Source organism: Acipenser ruthenus, chromosome 46, assembly GCF_902713425.1.
Source record: "Acipenser ruthenus chromosome 46, fAciRut3.2 maternal haplotype, whole genome shotgun sequence".
NCBI lineage: Eukaryota > Metazoa > Chordata > Actinopteri > Acipenseriformes > Acipenseridae > Acipenser > Acipenser ruthenus.
Genome location: NC_081234.1, coordinates 2,269,864 through 2,288,492, shown reverse-complemented (window position 1 = coordinate 2,288,492; position 18,629 = coordinate 2,269,864). Strand labels below are relative to the sequence as shown.

At 42.3% G+C, this 18,629-nt stretch overlaps 1 protein-coding gene across 4 annotated transcripts in view; it reads right to left on the bottom strand.

Annotated features, from left to right (window-relative positions):
• LOC117411725 (dedicator of cytokinesis protein 5-like) overlaps window positions 1–18,629 on the bottom strand; it is a 152,507-nt gene that overhangs the window by 90,745 nt on the left and 43,133 nt on the right. For all 4 annotated transcript variants that reach the window (XR_009319807.1, XM_059013776.1, XM_059013778.1 and 1 more), the window contains exons 2-9: window positions 10,593–10,676; window positions 9,349–9,389; window positions 8,560–8,615; window positions 7,458–7,554; window positions 5,915–6,063; window positions 5,103–5,238; window positions 1,996–2,153; window positions 972–1,053 (exon numbers count right to left, since the gene is read on the bottom strand). Coding sequence is in view for 3 of the 4 variants with exons in the window: in XM_059013776.1 (XP_058869759.1) it covers window positions 972–1,053; window positions 1,996–2,153; window positions 5,103–5,238; window positions 5,915–6,063; window positions 7,458–7,554; window positions 8,560–8,615; window positions 9,349–9,389; window positions 10,593–10,676 (803 nt within the window). In the remaining variant the exon portion in view is untranslated. The remainder of the gene's footprint in view (window positions 1–971; window positions 1,054–1,995; window positions 2,154–5,102; window positions 5,239–5,914; window positions 6,064–7,457; window positions 7,555–8,559; window positions 8,616–9,348; window positions 9,390–10,592; window positions 10,677–18,629) is intronic.

Sequence of the window (18,629 nt, the reverse complement as noted above, 5' to 3'; positions counted from 1 at the left end):
TTCGGGTCTAAAATTCCAGTAAAGTAAGCAGCAGGTTGAAGCAAGGTGGCTGTGCTAGATCGTACCTGTAGTACTGATTTAACTTGTAGACAGGAATACTTCTTGTCTGGGCTGACTTTCCAGTTTGTTTTCTGAAAGCTGTTTATTTTACGTTCTGTTCAGCAGCCCCTGTAGTAGCCTTTTGTTTAATGTGTGATTCTGAACCTAAATAGCGGTCGATTGTATTTTCTCCAAAGACACATTACAAGTTGTGCAAAACAATTACCTCCATCTGCATGTACAGTTTCTTTGGGAAATATCTTGACACGATCAATCACAGAAATATACTTTGCTTTTTTTTGCTTTGTCGTCCATTTCTACTATTTTACTTCCAATGCTGAAAACTAGATTTTAGCAAACTAAATCAAAACAATGCAACACTGACTTTGTCCCACCCACAACTGCACCGTACAGATCACAGAATAGCAGTACAGACGCACTGATAGGCTGATTAAAACTTTGTTGTCATTTGAATAGTAAACAAGAATGTTAACCGCTTTGGAGAATTTTTTTTATAAATGTTATTTGTAGACTTTTCTTGTTTTTTGCTTAAGTGCAATGCACACAGAATGGCGAAGGAATGAAAAAGGTCTATCTACAGAAGGAAGATACGTAGTTTGCGTCGCTTGTGGTGCAGTAGTTCATTTAAACAAGGTTTCTTTTTTTTCCTCTGCGTACTTGTTCGGTATGCATTGGCCCCTAAAAGAGGTGAATTTTGCGGTAACCCCTCAATTTCACGAATTTCCAGATTCTGCAGCCCTGGTATCAACTCAACCATTTTTTGATATTGTCTCTGAAAACACATCCCATGAGACAGGAGGTCAGTGCCATGGGCTCGGGTGCTTACTCTGAGACTGCCTCCACTGTAGGTATCCGCTAGTGTAGGGACGCTGTCATTCTCTACATACCCAGTCATTGCAGGCCACTCTTACCGTAAACAGTGCTTGCAGGTTGTTGAGTTTCTCAATTTCCTTTGGCATCCCTGTACTTCCCCAGCGTACCAGGTAATTTTCACTGAAATAGATACATCAGTATTAGGAAAACCCTGATCTTCAGCAGGATATTGCATCCCTATATTATCCTTATTATTCTTATTGATGTATGTATGTATGTTTCATAGAGTAAACCCTCTGCAAACAAAATCTCATTTGCAGGGGTGTCAAATCATTACAACACAAACTATACACTGATTCATTTAAAACAGTTACAATGGAATTGCTTTCCTTCCATTTTCCTTTAATATAGAGCTCTTAAACTGTACAGCATTTACAGACCTCAAAGAATGTGTTCTATCAACTGGTATGAATATTTTAGAAGAGTCCTCTGGGGTCTTACCCAACATTATTTTAAAAATACTTGTAAGCCAGTGTTTACCCTTATAAAAGTTTACCATGGTTAATTTGCAGGGTAGCTCTGCAGTTTTGCCATGATCATCACCCTATTTTGCCATGTTTTTTGTAATATTGTATGCTTATATCAAGTGATTGATAGAGACGCAGCTCTTTTATCTAAAAATATAATACCTGTCTAAATGTGCAGTTGCAGATTGGATAGTCAACAGCAGATGGCACCAGTGGTAGGCAGCCCCCGCTTGATATTGGAACCAGTTTTACAGACTGGTTTCATCATGTGGCGATCATGAACGCTGCAAGCATGCATCTTAACTGCTATACAAAAAAGCCAGGCTCTGATAGAGCTTGGATACAGAGCTGTTAACCTCATCTCAGTGTTTGATGTCAAAATCTGAAATGGCAATGCAAGCTGTACAGCCCCTCTTGTGCATATATACGATTACTACCCTGGAACTCTTTTTTCCATCAGATGTGGTTTTAATGAAGCACAAATGGAGAAAACGCCTCCCAGAAGGAATGTCCCATCGTGCAGATGGAAACTTGGCATCAGAGGCAGGGCTAAGCTGTACAGATGAGCTGATACTGAAGAGACGCTGGTTCTGACCTGATGAAGTCGGACTGGTCGGGGTCGTACAGTGACATGAGCAGCTCAGCGTCCTCTCCGATGTTGCACACAAAGTTCTTGAGGTTCATGAAGAGGCTGTAGGTGTGGACAGAGCTGAAGAGAGACTGTCGCCGCATCTCCAGGTTCTGTCTCCGAGACTAGGGGAGGCAACACCAGGGGAATGAGACATAGGAGTGTTTACTTAACTCTTTAAACAAATAAATTTCATAAATCTTATTTGTTGTGCACTTCCATTCACTATATCGGGCTCAAATGTACAGTTTTAAAAGAAACACGTTATAGCAAACATGCATTTTTATTTCAAAACATGGAATCTGGTACTACATCATTTTAAATGAAGTTATCAGTTTCCATGTCTTTCAATCAGAAAATCTGAAATACTTCCTGGGTCATTTCACCTCAGCAGTGTCTTCTGGGTGAAATGATATCACTTGAAGAAAGCATGTCAGTCAACAGGGGGGTTGATTAAGTCTAGGAAAGAAGGCCCTGAAGGGGTGAGGACAGTTCCAGCCTCCAGGTGAAACGGCCAAGAAAATTTTAGTCTGAAAGCAAGGCCTGCTAACAGAGATCACGTTAATCTGGTGTAGAACCAGATATCATTCTTTAAAATGAAGACATGTTTGCTAAAGCATAGGTTTCTTTCAGAACTACACACTGCTAACCTTCATAGTGCATGACATGCATGGCATGGGCATGTATAGTGCATGACGTGCATGGCATGTGCATGTATAGTGCATGGCATGGGCATGTATAGTGCATGCCATGGGCATGTATAGTGCATGGCATGGGCATGTATAGTGCATGATGTGCATGGCATGGGCATGTATAGTGCATGATGTGCATGGCATGAGCATGTATAGTGCATGGCATGGGCATGTATAGTGCATGATGTGCATGGCATGGGCATGTATAGTGCATGACGTGCATGGCATGGGCATGTATAGTGCATGGCATGGGCATGTATAGTGCATGGCATGGGCATGTATAGTGCATGGCATGGGCATGTATAGTGCATGGCATGGGCATGTATAGTGCATGGCGTGCATGGCATGGGCATGTATAGTGCATGGCATGGGCATGTATAGTGCATGGCATGGGCATGTATAGTGCATGGCATGGGCATGTATAGTGCATGATGTGCATGGCATGAGCATGTATAGTGCATGGCATGGGCATGTATAGTGCATGGCATGGGCATGTATAGTGCATGGCGTGCATGGCATGGGCATGTATAGTGCATGGCATGGGCATGTATAGTGCATGATGTGCATGGCATGGGCATGTATAGTGCATGGCATGGGCATGTATAGTGCATGGCATGGGCATGTATAGTGCATGATGTGCATGGCATGGGCATGCATAGTGCATGATGTGCATGGCATGAGCATGTATAGTGCATGGCATGGGCATGTATAGTGCATGGCATGGGCATGTATAGTGCATGGCATGGGCACGTATAGTGCATGGCGTGCATGGCATGGGCATGTATAGTGCATGACATGCATGGCATGGGCATGTATAGTGCATGGCATGGGCATGTATAGTGCATGGCATGGGCATGTATAGTGCATGGCATGGGCATGTATAGTGCATGGCATGGGCATGTATAGTGCATGATGTGCATGGCATGGGCATGTATAGTGTATGGCATGGGCATGTATAGTGTATGGCATGGGCATGGAATGGGCATGCATAGTGCATGATGTGCGTGGCATGTATAGTGTATGGAATGGGCATGTATAGTGCATGACGTGTATGGCATGGAAAATGTATGGAATTATCATGTTAGCTACAATCGCTTTGATTATTTATTTAATTATTGTTTTTAAGTTTTTTGGAATGAATAAAGTTGAGAGTGCACAAGGCATCTTCAATTATATTACTCAGTTGTATAATTCTAGTTTAGAGGTGTTCTTTTTATTTAAAAAAAGAGAAGTTAATTAAAAGTGATGTAAAGCTAAGGCAAGTAGACAAACATTGTGTCTAATGCCTTCATTGTTGTTTACACAGAGAGGATAACAATGGTTCAAATGCAAAAATAAATCAGCGCGGGAGGGAAGACAAACACAGTGACAGGAGTGGTTTATCTCATTGCTCATAAATTGATTATTTTTGAGTTACCCACAAAGAACCACTGTGTTTCTGTTTATACCACATGTAATTTACTCATTATGATAGATTACATTATTTTAGTTTTACAAAGGAAACATTGCCGTTGCTGTGGGGAGCTCTAAATTCTAAGCTGGTGAAGCCATTATTGTGACATCACACTTGCTACACACTGGCCATTGAAATATGAAAATAAATAAGCTTTGGAACTCCTGCACGCGTGGTGTAAAAAATATATTTCACAGGCACTGGTGAAGGCATTAACCAAGATAGTTATCAACTTGACGTGAGTTATTTGTATGTTTTAATTCAATGTTTATATTCATACTGTATAAAAACAAAGACCTTGCAGATCATTCAATAACATCCACAAGAGGGCAGTACAAATCACAGCTTCCAACTTTCATCTGGTCCACAGATCCAGTGTCCATCTTAGTACCACTATTTTATCTGGGGTCAAATTATACCAGTAATTATTTTAAGCTGCCCATTCCTATTCTGTTTTCAGCAGGATGTGAAGCTCAGGTCTGTATTCTTTGCCCAAAACTGTTAACATCATTAGAATAGTGCCCTAAGGTCTGAGTACGTACGACCGCCCCCACTTCATGTTTGGCACATTAGAGTGTAACCATTAACAGCCCCCCTGCAACACTCAGCCCACAGTGTATGTGCATCTTATATGTGGTACTTTATACTGATGTATTTCAGTGATGCAGAGGGCAGGTTAATAGATGTACTTAGAAGACATGTTTGAGAGCTCTACTGAGGCCACAGGGGTGCTTTAAACTTTTTTTTTTAAAGTGTGTCTAAACAAGAAGAACTTGTACCCCAAGTTGCTCTTTAATATTACAAATCCAAGTAATACAATGCACGGTCTGTAAAGCACTCCCAGGGTTGCTTTCTCTCATGTTGTCTGGGTCACTCTGGGTCTCAGTTACAACTCATTTAGCATCTCAGCTTCTTGCAGCTCGACCCACCTTCTCCTCCTGGATGTACTCGTCAATGCCACGGGACGCTGTCTCGTGAGCGCGGAACAGGCTGACCGTGCTGCTGCTCTCTGGGTCCAGAGCGTTCCCGCTGTCATCCCGCACCACCAGGTCCAGACCCAGGATCCTAGCAAAAGTAACAAAAATGACCACGTCTGATCACATGGTCTTATTGCAGCAAGACCATTGGAGGACTTGCGCGGACGCAGCAGCATTTTGTTTTGTTATCTATAGCGTTGTATATGAAATAAATGCAAATATCCTGAAATAAAAAAACAAAACAAAAACATTTTAGACTTAAACCCAGCTATATTATCTTCCGGGACCATGAAAGGGCATGGGAACTGAGCTGCCCCCTTCTAAATGAATGATCAAGATTGAGGAATAATTAACAAGCCTGTACACTTTGCAGAAGACACAAAGCTGGGGGGAGAGGCTGACATATTTTCAGTTACTCGGGAAATCCAAAAGGATTTAGAGCACATACAGAACTGGGCTGAAAGGAATGAGTTATGGTTATGAGGTAACAGATTTAGACTTGAACAAAGGAGGATTAGGGGGGACTTGAATAAAAGTTTTTTTTTAAATCTAGAGCTCACAATACTTAAAGCACAGCACAAAAACCAGGACTAGAGGAAACAGTTGGAAATAAAGTAGAGACAGACTTTGGTGCAGGTGTGGAATGGGTTACCTAGGCATTTTGTTGATGCTGAATCACCGGATGAGCACTGATCAGTACACTCTCTAAAGCTCTTATGTTCTTTTGACTGCTTGCAGTCTCAGTTTGCTGTGTTTAAACTCACCGGTTGCCGTAGTCAATCTTTGCCGTGACTTTTTTCTTGAGCTCTACAAGGTCATCCTTTGGCAGCGTCCCCGACACTATCTGCGAGCGGAACTCAATCAGGCTGTACGACATCTGCTGGATGTTTCGGAACAGCGTGGTCTTGTTGTTCTGTCACACCAAACAAACATGTCAAAAGAAATGTACAGCACCTAAAAACACTCGTTATACCACCTTCCACCAGCAGGTGAGATTCCGAAGTTGCTGCAGGCTTATCTTGTGAAGTTCAGTGAAAACCAGCTGACATAACTTTAAAATTAGTTTTGTCCTCTTAGCCCTCAGAATTTATTTGAAGATTTTTTTGCAAGATGGATGTTGTCCCGCCCCTCCCGCCCACCCCCCCCCCCCCACCTCCAACCCCCTCCTCCACTTTTCTGATACACTCAAACATTTGTGAAAAAGAATATTAATGAATACCTACTTCGGCCCAATTTTTGTGACACATGGACAGACTGACAAACAAACAGATAGGAACATACTCTCAATATCTTGTGAAAAACAACATCCTTACCAAATGTTGAATCAATTGGATGTATGGAGATATCAATTATACCAGCAGTAAGTAATTTCGCTGGGTGAGTGAAGGTAATAAGCTCTGAAATTGTTATGGTAAAAGCTCCTGCTTCACACCCAGTCTGACCAGCCCCAGCATGCAGGAGCATACCCAAGAGAGAGTGAGCAGGCTCTGCCCCAGCCCAGCATGCAGGAGCATACCCAAGAGAGAGTGAGCAGGCTCTGCCCCAGCCCAGCATGCAGGAGCATACCCAAGAGAGAGTGTGCAGGCTCTGCCCCAGCCCAGCATGCAGGAGCATACCCAAGAGAGTGTGTGCAGGCTCTGCCCCAGCCCAGCATGCAGGAGCATACCCAAGAGAGTGTGTGCAGGCTCTGCCCCAGCCCAGCATGCAGGAGCATACCCAAGAGAGAGTGTCCAGGCTTTGCCCCAGCCTAGTATGCAGGAACATACCCAAGAGAGAGTGTGCAGGCTCTGCCCCAGCCCAGCATGCAGGAGCATACCCAAGAGAGTGTGTGCAGGCTCTGCCCCAGCCCAGCATGCAGGAGCATACCAGAGAGAGTGTGCAGGCTCTGCCCCAGCCTAGTATGCAGGAACATACCCAAGAGAGAGTGTGCAGGCTCTGCCCCAGCCCAGCATGCAGGAGCATACCCAAGAGAGTGTGTGCAGGCTCTGCCCCAGCCCAGCATGCAGGAGCATACCAGAGAGAGTGTGCAGGCTCTGCCCCAGCCCAGCATGCAGGAGCATACCCGAGAGAGAGTGTGTGCAGGCTCTGCCCCAGCCCAGCATGCAGGAGCATACCCAAGAGAGAGTGTGCAGGCTTTGCCCCAGCCCAGCATGCAGGAGCATACCTGAGAGAGTGTGCAGGCTCTGCCCCAGCCCAGCATGCAGGAGCATACCCAAGAGAGAGTGTGCAGGCTTTGCCCCAGCCTAGCATGCAGGAGCATACCCAAGAGAGAGTGTGCAGGCTCTGCCCCAGTCCCCTGCCACTCACCACGAATAGTTTGTACCAGATCTGTGCCCACTCCCGCAGGGTGGCAGTGAGCTCCTGAACCAGGGGCATGTCAGAGGGGATAACCGTCTCCTGCTGTCTGGAGAGGAAAGAGAGATGAGCATCTTTCAAATATCTCTGAGGATACAGCAGTGGATGTCTTCAATCACGGATTTGTATTACAGACAAGCTGGGATCCTCAATGCCTATTATACAACAGACTTGATAGTCCAAGCTTGGAAGGCAGAATAACACACAACTGGCTGATTTTCAAGCATGTTACTGGAAATGCTCATTCTTATCTGCAAATGTATCTTTACAAATACACTAATTTTGTTGTGACTAAATTTAAGCGGAGTTGCTTTTCCTATCTCTGCCTATCCTATTGGACCATGCTTTCAAGGAAACTTGACAACTTTTAAATCTCATCTGTTTATCACATTTAAAGAACACCTTGATGGGCAGGTGTTATTGATTGTATTTTCCTAACATGCTGTATTCTGTATATTTTGCATTGTATGCGTGTGTATGATGTAACATTGTGTATTCTGTATATTTTGCATTGTATGTGTGTGTATGATGTAACATTGTGTATTCTATATATTTTGCATTGCATGCGTGTGTATGATGTAACATTGTGTATTCTGTATATTTTGCATTGTATGTGTGTGTATGATGTAACATTCAATTTTCACCAGGCTTTGTACCCCCATATCAACACTTCAAGGGAAAGTACCGCAGAAAATAAGGGCTCATGGATTGAATCACCATCTTGGAATTTTGGAATAACTAATAACTAATAAAACAATGAAACACAGTAAAGTTTCACTGACAGAACCCGTCTGTACCTGATTAGGGTTTTGTTTGGACACCTGTACTTAAATGCCTTGTCTAGTGTTGGTTTGATGTTTTCCATTCTTATATTGCATCACAATAAGTAACAGCCACTTGAATTGATAATACAGAGATAGCTGCAAGAATTCTAAAGTTAAAGTCTACAGCTGCTATGTGCATGCATTTCATTACGATAGCAGCATGATTCAGATGATAGGTCAACTGGCACTAGCGCAAGTCTCCTGCATGCATGCATGCAGCAGACACTTACCCTGTGCCCTCCACTTTGGCCTCTTTCAGGTGGATGTATGAAGCCGGGAAAATGCCCTGTGCGGAGAAGAAGAGTTATTCGAGCAGCAACCTTGCATGTTTATTTCTTTTATTTTATTTTGAATGTATTACTCATGAAAGTTGACAGACAGACACTTATTTATACAGTTATGGGTTGACCGTTACAGGTTTGTTGCTCTCTTGCCTGCCCAACGTGTTTATTAGGTTACAGAAATGTAATTCTAGCTAACAAACTAATTCTACACATCTACCTGTTGTGTACTTACAGTCTTTATGTGCAGTTTTTATGAAGCACATATAATGGCGACCATGTTTTTATTTTTTTAAATCATACATGGTACCACACTGCCAGTAGATTAACATTACTCCTGCATTTGCATTTCTGCTTTCAGTTACTCTTGGCATTGTAGTGGTCATTTAATCTCAGCATGTATTTTCAGGGTAAAAGCATCTCACTGACTGCAAAGCATGTTCGTCATTAAGGGAAGCAGCTGGTTAGTCATCAGAATTTGATCCCAAAGATATTTTTGGGATGAAATGCAAGTATAATATCTGTAAGTAAGGCAGACAATGATGAGACAGGTTTGTCTTTAAACCTGCACACATGAGACTGACATTGTGCATGCCAGTGAGATGAACAGAGTTCTTTCATCAGACAGAACCGCTTGCAGTCGCTGTCACATTCTGACTGACAGACAGGGACATGTTAAGATATTCTTTTAAATGTAATTTCTGGTTGAGAATGTACATTCAAATAAAACAACACTACCTTCTGAGCTTTGTTTCGCAGCAAGTAGCCTCTGTACCACCCTGTACCCAAAAGAGAATGCACAGTTAAAACAAAGACATCCACACCTCGAAACCCTTGAATTAATAACTAACCAGAACAGTAGTGAAGCTCACATTTATGATGTATTGTGAGGAAGCAAAATAAAAACTTTTAATTAATCAAAAGTATAACACAAGGAAAGGATGATAAACCATTACTGTAGTTATATCTGCAATTATCATTTGCCAAGGTTATTATCAGGTGCCCAGGTTATAAATGATTTCTGACTGCAATAAAAGCTGCCACCACCACCAGCCAACTACATCTATAGATCCTTATTCAGAGTTTAAACATTAACTAAAATAAAGATGACATGTTTTTGGCATGAAACTAAATCAACCACCAAATTAAAAACTGTTCAGTGGTGACATGGTAAAAAGCGCTTGTGAAACTATAAGCTGCACACAAAATTCTGGTTTATTTTATCACAAACAATTACCATAGACCAGGAGCATTCTAAAAGGGGGTTAACCCTTTACACTTACCCATGTGGTCTACCTGTCTCATTGTAGCTCATGGTCTTATATCCCATCAAACTAATCCATCATGTGATTAAGCTATTTTACAATCATCTGCTACATACAAGCACATTTTTCTGCATTAAGGAGTTACAAGGTACAACATTGACTACATATATATATATGACTAGATTACAATAACCGCAATTACTTTTGTTAAGGAATACCCCTACCAAGTTTAATAACATTTGGATGAGCAGTGAAAGTCCAAAACTATAAGTGAAACAGGCAGTGCTTTACAGGAGAATAAGACAGTGTTTGGAGTAGGATGAGTTGGATTTTGTATTCCTCAAATCACAGAGGTAAACATTGTGTTCAAAACTATAAGATTTAGAACAGCTGGTACTTATGACTTTAAAATCTTAACAAAGTTAACCCTAACCAATACTTTAACAGCTGCACAGAAACCAGGACCAGAAGACACAGCTGGAAATTAAGTGGAAACATACTTAGGACAGAGGGAAGGAGACACTTCTTCAGAGAGTGGTGAGGCCTTGTAATGTGTTACCTATAGTAGCCAAGTTGTTGATGCTGAATCACTGAGATCCTTAAAGACCTGACTTGACAAAGTTTTGAGACAAATTAGCTACTCTTGTCATTTGTAAATGTTCTGATGTCCTTTTGTAATTAGAGCCCATTTTAAGACAGTGTTCCCAACCAGCTTACCTTCAAATGTCTCCAGGATGTGAACGGTGTCCCCCACCTGCAGCCCCAGCTCCGGGTTCCCGGTGGCATCATAGTTATAGATTGCTGCAGGGAGAGAGTGAGCGGAGACAGTGAGCTCGACAGTATCTTCACAGTTATAGATTGCTGCAGGGAGAGAGTGAGCAGAGACAGTGAGCCGGACACATCACAAGAGAGAGAGCTTTCACAATACCAAGCGTCCTGATCGCAAGGGTTTCCCCGCTAAAGTCAGACTAGATTCTGTTTAATAAACATTTAAACGTTCTGATTAACAGTTAACATATTGGGAATGTTGGTAAGCACTCAACAGAAGCAATCCACTTAAAAAGAAAGACTACAATATTAATGTGTATGAAACTATCAGTGTTTCCACACCAATGCATATAACTTGCTCTGAACAGTTACAACAAATTCGTGCCCGCGGCAGCTGTTCTTAAATTATGGGTCGTGAACACATTTCTGGCGGGTCGTAGCGTGTGAAAATAAATAAAGCTTTAAAACGCGTTTTCCAACAAAAGCGTCACAGCAGCCTGTTGACAGTGGTGCTCGCTTATGCTGTGCTTGTACGTACTCGACATTTTTTTTTTTTTTTTTTCCTGAAGGGCCTCTGCAATACGATCAACCAACTGAATACCTGCATTTTCTCTGCGGTAGCCCAAACATCAGTTAGCTGGGTGGGGCATTAACTGTGTCTGTTTCAATTGCAGGTACTGACAGTAAGTTTAACTAATAGGATAGTCAAATATATGAGTTTTATGCAGCTGTCCAATCATAAGCAAGCACAAGCACTGAATGAAAATTGGCAAGTAAGTGGCCAATGGGAAAGTGAAAGATCTGACAGCTGTCCAATCATTCGTGAGCAGAGGCGGGTTGTTAATATGCCGGCTAAGCACTGAATTTCGCCGACTGTTATTGATAATACATTTCAGTATTTAGAATTTCATTTTCTCTCCATATATTTTTTCATTTCAACAGACAAGGGAAAAAAGAAGCGCAGCACTCACAATTACTGTCTGAGCCAAGAATAACTCCCACTAAAACTCTGGGTAAAATGTATCGTTTTTCTCATATATATATATATATATATATATATATATATATATATATATATATATATATATAGACACAGACACAGACACACACACACACACACACTCTGTATATGTTGCAGGAAGGATAAGACCCTATGCAATAGTCAGCGTGGCCGCAGACAGTCAAGTAAGATCAATTTATACCCGTGCCCAAATGACTTTGAGGACCCCTGGACTATATAAAACACTATGGCCAACATCTACACTTTTTAAAATGTTTTAGACACAGTTAATATTCTGATGACGTTTAAAAACTCTTACTATTATTAACACCCCTAACTTCTACCTCTGAATTGTATTTTTAAATTAGGGTTAAACTTGATTTCAACTGAAAAAGGTTTCAAACAAAAGGTCTCAATAAATTAACCTGACATATCTCTCAACTGATGCCCTTACCCAAGGATAATTACTTGGTACGCTATGTACACGTATGTGTCAGTCACATACATATGTCAAAGCTGTAAATACATCAGAGCCACCATAATCGAGAAAAAGTGATCATGAGTTTTGTTTAAAAAGTTTTTGTAAAAGTATAAAAGATAAGTTGACAGAGCATTTAAATAGAGTCTGAACTGTAGGCCTCTGGTCAACCTTCCAATGTTAACAAACCAGATGTTATTTTTTTGTAAAACAGAACAATTTTTTTTTTTTTGCTACACAGTTCAAGGTTTAACCTTTCCTCCAGCATGTCCTTAACAGAGCACTGAGATCAGGTGCTGTAAATTCTATCACAGAGACTGAGTTATGACAGCCTGTAATCCTACCTCCCATTTCAAACTAGTTTAATCTCAGTCTGATGCCAATAGAGAAGCTTTAACCTAGACCCTGTGGTAGATGAACATGGTATAACACATTGTGTCCAGACCCTGTCTACTGTACACATGTCTGTATGACTGGAACAGTTAACACTCAAGCTAAAATTCATCCATATGGCAACTAAAGCAAAAACTAAAATAAGCTAAATGACTGAGGTCCATAGTTCTTGCTACAGTAGCTTAGCCTCTTGTTACAACCAAGCTAAATAAAAATGTGATATGGAGACAGACAGATGTACCATAATCTATTAATAATAAAATGACGAAACAAATTTATTTTTACTTGGACTCTGTTGAAAGCAGTTTATCTAGCCGCCACACTTTAAATTTCCTTCCTGTGTCTAAACAATCTACAGCAACATGATAAACTCAATGGTACTAATGAGGAGATAAAAGGCTTGGTCATTGTCCCTGTACAGATCAGTTTTTTCTCAATACCTGAGAATGTTTAGCATTAAGTAAAATACAGAGTTTGCATGCCATAGTTTATGGGTCTTTTTATTCCATTGTTTTGGATCAGTGTCTCCGGGTGTACAGTGTGTTTCTTGTTTTGGATCAGTGTCTCCGGGTGTACAATGTGTTTCTTGTTTTGGATCAGTGTCTCCAGGTGTACAATGTGTTTCTTGTTTTGGATCAGTGTCTCTTGGTGTACAGTGTGTTTCTTGTTTTGGATCAGTGTCTCCGGGTGTACAATGTGTTTCTTGTTTTGGATCAGTGTCTCCGGGTGTACAATGTGTTTCTTGTTTTGGATCAGTGTCTCCGGGTGTACAGTGTGTTTCTTGTTTTGGATCAGTGTCTCCGGGTGTACAATGTGTTTCTTGTTTTGGATCAGTGTCTCTGGGTGTACAGTGTGTTTCTTGTTTTGGATCAGTGTCTCCGGGTGTACAGTGTGTTTCTTGTTTTGGATCAGTGTCTCCGGTACAATGTGTTTCTTGTTTTGGATTAGTGTCTCCGGGTGTACAGTGTGTTTCTTGTTTTAGATCAGTGTCTCCGGGTGTACAATGTGTTTCTTGTTTTGGATCAGTGTCTCCGGGTGTACAATGTGTTTCTTGTTTTGGATCAGTGTCTCCGGTACAATGTGTTTCTTGTTTTAGATCAGTGTCTCCGGGTGTACAATGTGTTTCTTGTTTTGGATCAGTGTCTCTGGGTGTACAGTGTGTTTCTTGTTTTGGATCAGTGTCTCCGGGTGTACAGTGTGTTTCTTGTTTTGGATCAGTGTCTCTGGGTGTACAATGTGTTTCTTGTTTTGGATCAGTGTCTCCGGTACAATGTGTTTCTTGTTTTGGATCAGTGTCTCCGGGTGTACAGTGTGTTTCTTGTTTTAGATCAGTGTCTCCGGGTGTAAAATGTGTTTCTTGTTTTGGATCAGTGTCTCCGGGTGTACAATGTGTTTCTTGTTTTGGATCAGTGTCTCCGGTACAATGTGTTTCTTGTTTTGGATTAGTGTATCCGGGTGTACAGTGTGTTTCTTGTTTTAGATCAGTGTCTCCGGGTGTACAATGTGTTTCTTGTTTTGGATCAGTGTCTCCGGGTGTACAATGTGTTTCTTGTTTTGGATCAGTGTCTCCGGGTGTACAGTGTGTTTCTTGTTTTGGATCAGTGTCTCCGGGTGTACAGTGTGTTTCTTGTTTTGGATCAGTGTCTCCGGGTGTACAGTGTGTTTCTTGTTTAGGATCAGTGTCTCCGGGTGTACAATGTGTTTCTTGTTTTGGATCAGTGTCTGCGGGTGTACAATGTGTTTCTTGTTTTGGATCAGTGTCTCCGGGTGTACAGTGTGTTTCTTGTTTTGGATCAGTGTCTCCGGGTGTACAGTGTGTTTCTTGTTTTGGATCAGTGTCTCCGGGTGTACAGTGTGTTTCTTGTTTTGGATCAGTGTCTCCGGGTGTACAATGTGTTTCTTGTTTTGGATCAGTGTCTCTGGGTGTACAGTGTGTTTCTTGTTTTGGATCAGTGTCTCCGGGTGTACAGTGTGTTTCTTGTTTTGGATCAGTGTCTCCGGTACAATGTGTTTCTTGTTTTGGATTAGTGTCTCCGGGTGTACAGTGTGTTTCTTGTTTTAGATCAGTGTCTCCGGGTGTACAATGTGTTTCTTGTTTTGGATCAGTGTCTCCGGGTGTACAGTGTGTTTCTTGTTTTGGATCAGTGTCTCCGGTACAATGTGTTTCTTGTTTTAGATCAGTGTCTCCGGGTGTACAATGTGTTTCTTGTTTTGGATCAGTGTCTCCGGGTGTACAGTGTGTTTCTTGTTTTGGATCAGTGTCTCCGGGTGTACAATGTGTTTCTTGTTTTGGATCAGTGTCTCTGGGTGTACAATGTGTTTCTTGTTTTGGATCAGTGTCTCCGGTACAATGTGTTTCTTGTTTTGGATCAGTGTCTCCGGGTGTACAGTGTGTTTCTTGTTTTAGATCAGTGTCTCCGGGTGTAAAATGTGTTTCTTGTTTTGGATCAGTGTCTCCGGGTGTACAATGTGTTTCTTGTTTTGGATCAGTGTCTCCAGTACAATGTGTTTCTTGTTTTGGATTAGTGTCTCCGGGTGTACAGTGTGTTTCTTGTTTTAGATCAGTGTCTCCGGGTGTACAATGTGTTTCTTGTTTTGGATCAGTGTCTCCGGGTGTACAATGTGTTTCTTGTTTTGGATCAGTGTCTCCGGGTGTACAGTGTGTTTCTTGTTTTGGATCAGTGTCTCCGGGTGTACAGTGTGTTTCTTGTTTTGGATGAGTGTCTCCGGGTGTACAATGTGTTTCTTGTTTTGGATCAGTGTCTCCGGGTGTACAATGTGTTTCTTGTTTTGGATCAGTGTCTCTGGGTGTACAATGTGTTTCTTGTTTTGGATCAGTGTCTCCGGGTGTACAGTGTGTTTCTTGTTTTGGATCAGTGTCTCCGGGTGTACAGTGTGTTTCTTGTTTTGGATCAGTGTCTCCGGGTGTACAGTGTGTTTCTTGTTTTGGATCAGTGTCTCCGGGTGTACAGTGTGTTTCTTGTTTTGGATCAGTGTCTCCGGGTGTACAGTGTGTTTCTTGTTTTGGATCAGTGTCTCCGGGTGTACAGTGTGTTTCTTGTTTTGGATTAGTGTCTCTGGGTGTACAGTGTGTTTCTTGTTTTGGATTAGTGTCTCCGGTACAATGTGTTTCTTGTTTTGGATCAGTGTCTCCGGGTGTACAGTGTGTTTCTTGTTTTAGATCAGTGTCTCCGGGTGTACAATGTGTTTCTTGTTTTGGATTAGTGTCTCCGGTACAATGTGTTTCTTGTTTTGGATTAGTGTCTCCGGGTGTACAGTGTGTTTCTTGTTTTGGATCAGTGTCTCCGGGTGTACAATGTGTTTCTTGTTTTGGATCAGTGTCTCCGGGTGTACATCGTGTTTCTTGTTTTGGATTAGTGTCTCCGGTACAATGTGTTTCTTGTTTTGGATCAGTGTCTCCGGGTGTACAGTGTGTTTCTTGTTTTAGATCAGTGTCTCCGGGTGTACAATGTGTTTCTTGTTTTGGATTAGTGTCTCCGGTACAATGTGTTTCTTGTTTTGGATTAGTGTCTCCGGGTGTACAGTGTGTTTCTTGTTTTGGATCAGTGTCTCCGGGTGTACAATGTGTTTCTTGTTTTGGATCAGTGTCTCCGGGTGTACATCGTGTTTCTTGTTTTGGATCAGTGTCTCCGGTACAATGTGTTTCTTGTTTTGGATCAGTGTCTCCGGGTGTACAGTGTGTTTCTTGTTTTGGATCAGTGTCTCCGGGTGTACAGTGTGTTTCTTGTTTTGGATCAGTGTCTCCGGGTGTACAGTGTGTTTCTTGTTTTAGATCAGTTTCTCCGGGTGTACAGTGTGTTTCTTGTTTTGGATCAGTGTCTCCGGGTGTACAATGTGTTTCTTGTTTTGGATCAGTGTCTCCGGGTGTACAGTGTGTTTCTTGTTTTGGATCAGTGTCTCCGGGTGTACAATGTGTTTCTTGTTTTGGATCAGTGTCTCCGGGTGTACAATGTGTTTCTTGTTTTGGATCAGTGTCTCCGGGTGTACAATGTGTTTCTTGTTTTGGATCAGTGTCTCCGGGTGTACAGTGTGTTTCTTGTTTTGGATCAGTGTCTCCGGGTGTACAGTGTGTTTCTTGTTTTGGATGAGTGTCTCCGGGTGTACAATGTGTTTCTTGTTTTGGATCAGTGTCTCCGGGTGTACAATGTGTTTCTTGTTTTGGATCAGTGTCTCCGGGTGTACAATGTGTTTCTTGTTTTGGATCAGTGTCTCCGGGTGTACAGTGTGTTTCTTGTTTTGGATCAGTGTCTCCGGGTGTACAGTGTGTTTCTTGTTTTGGATCAGTGTCTCCGGGTGTACAGTGTGTTTCTTGTTTTGGATTAGTGTCTCCGGGTGTACAGTGTGTTTCTTGTTTTGGATCAGTGTCTCCGGGTGTACAGTGTGTTTCTTGTTTTGGATCAGTGTCTCCGGGTGTACAGTGTGTTTCTTGTTTTGGATTAGTGTCTCCGGGTGTACAGTGTGTTTCTTGTTTTGGATTAGTGTCTCCGGTACAATGTGTTTCTTGTTTTGGATCAGTGTCTCCGGGTGTACAGTGTGTTTCTTGTTTTAGATCAGTGTCTCCGGGTGTACAATGTGTTTCTTGTTTTGGATTAGTGTCTCCGGTACAATGTGTTTCTTGTTTTGGATTAGTGTCTCCGGGTGTACAGTGTGTTTCTTGTTTTGGATCAGTGTCTCCGGGTGTACAATGTGTTTCTTGTTTTGGATCAGTGTCTCCGGGTGTACAGTGTGTTTCTTGTTTTAGATCAGTGTCTCCGGGTGTACAGTGTGTTTCTTGTTTTGGATTAGTGTCTCCGGGTGTACATCGTGTTCGTTGTTTTGGATTAGTGTCTCCGGGTGTACAATGTGTTTCTTGTTTTGGATCAGTGTCTCCGGGTGTACAATGTGTTTCTTGTTTTGGATTAGTGTCTCCGGGTGTACATCGTGTTCGTTGTTTTGGATTAGTGTCTCCGGGTGTACAATGTGTTTCTTGTTTTGGATCAGTGTCTCCGGGTGTACAGTGTGTTTCTTGTTTTGGATCAGTGTCTCCGGGTGTACAATGTGTTTCTTGTTTTGGATTAGTGTCTCCGGGTGTACATCGTGTTCGTTGTTTTGGATGTGCTCAAAGTATTCATTTATACTTCTTGTTTCTAGAATAAAAACAAACTACCTTTCAGCTGGGTAATGTCCCTCCTTTCTGACTTGTATCTTTCATTGATTTGTTCTGAATACTTTAAACCCGCCTGTGACAAAGATGGCTGCAGGGAGGAACTCAGACCAGAGAGAAACACACAGACAGAGACGGTGGTGATGCTGAGCTGAGTGCAATGGCTGCACTCAGCGTTTATTAACAAAATAAAAAGGTTTACCAAACAGAACACAAAACAGGACACGGCACTACACGCCAAAATAAACAGACAGACAAAACGAACTACACAGACAAACACGGTGAGCTTCTTTTACTATTATTACTTTTAAATACCCTCCGTCTCCTAACCCGTTCTCCACTCACCGAACACCAACCCCCAGTGAGTGAAAACATGCAGCTTTTATGCAGTTGTACCGAGATTCGATTGCTAGTCAATCATTCAATTGGAATCTCGGTACAACTGCACGTGAATTAATTAAAGTGCAATTCCCCGTGCTCACATATTACTTTTTACTTGCACGTGATGTGATGTGCCATCCCCGTGCCTAAATACAAATATACAATTTACACACACGTGAAACACAGACCGCTTATATCCCGTGTACCAATGCCTATACACCAACATTTACACACAACACGTAACATATAACACACACAGGGGGGGCACTTTGCCACATATACCCCCCCTTGTGCAACGCACACATGGCCTCAACGGCCACCTCCCCCCTTAAATACCCAGCAGTCCAGGCAAAAGTCTCGGGCTGGGACGGGAGGCTTCAGTGGGCCCATGGCTGGAAATGCTGTCAGCTCCCCTGCCGGTAGTGGCACGGCTGACAGCATGCTGGTCCCGTCCTGCAGCGAAAAAGCTGCGGGGGCAGGTGGTCCCCCGACCTCCCCCTTCTTCATAGCCGGCAGCTCCCTCCTGTGGGGCTCCGGCCACAAGAACTCCTGCAGCGAAACTGCTGCTGG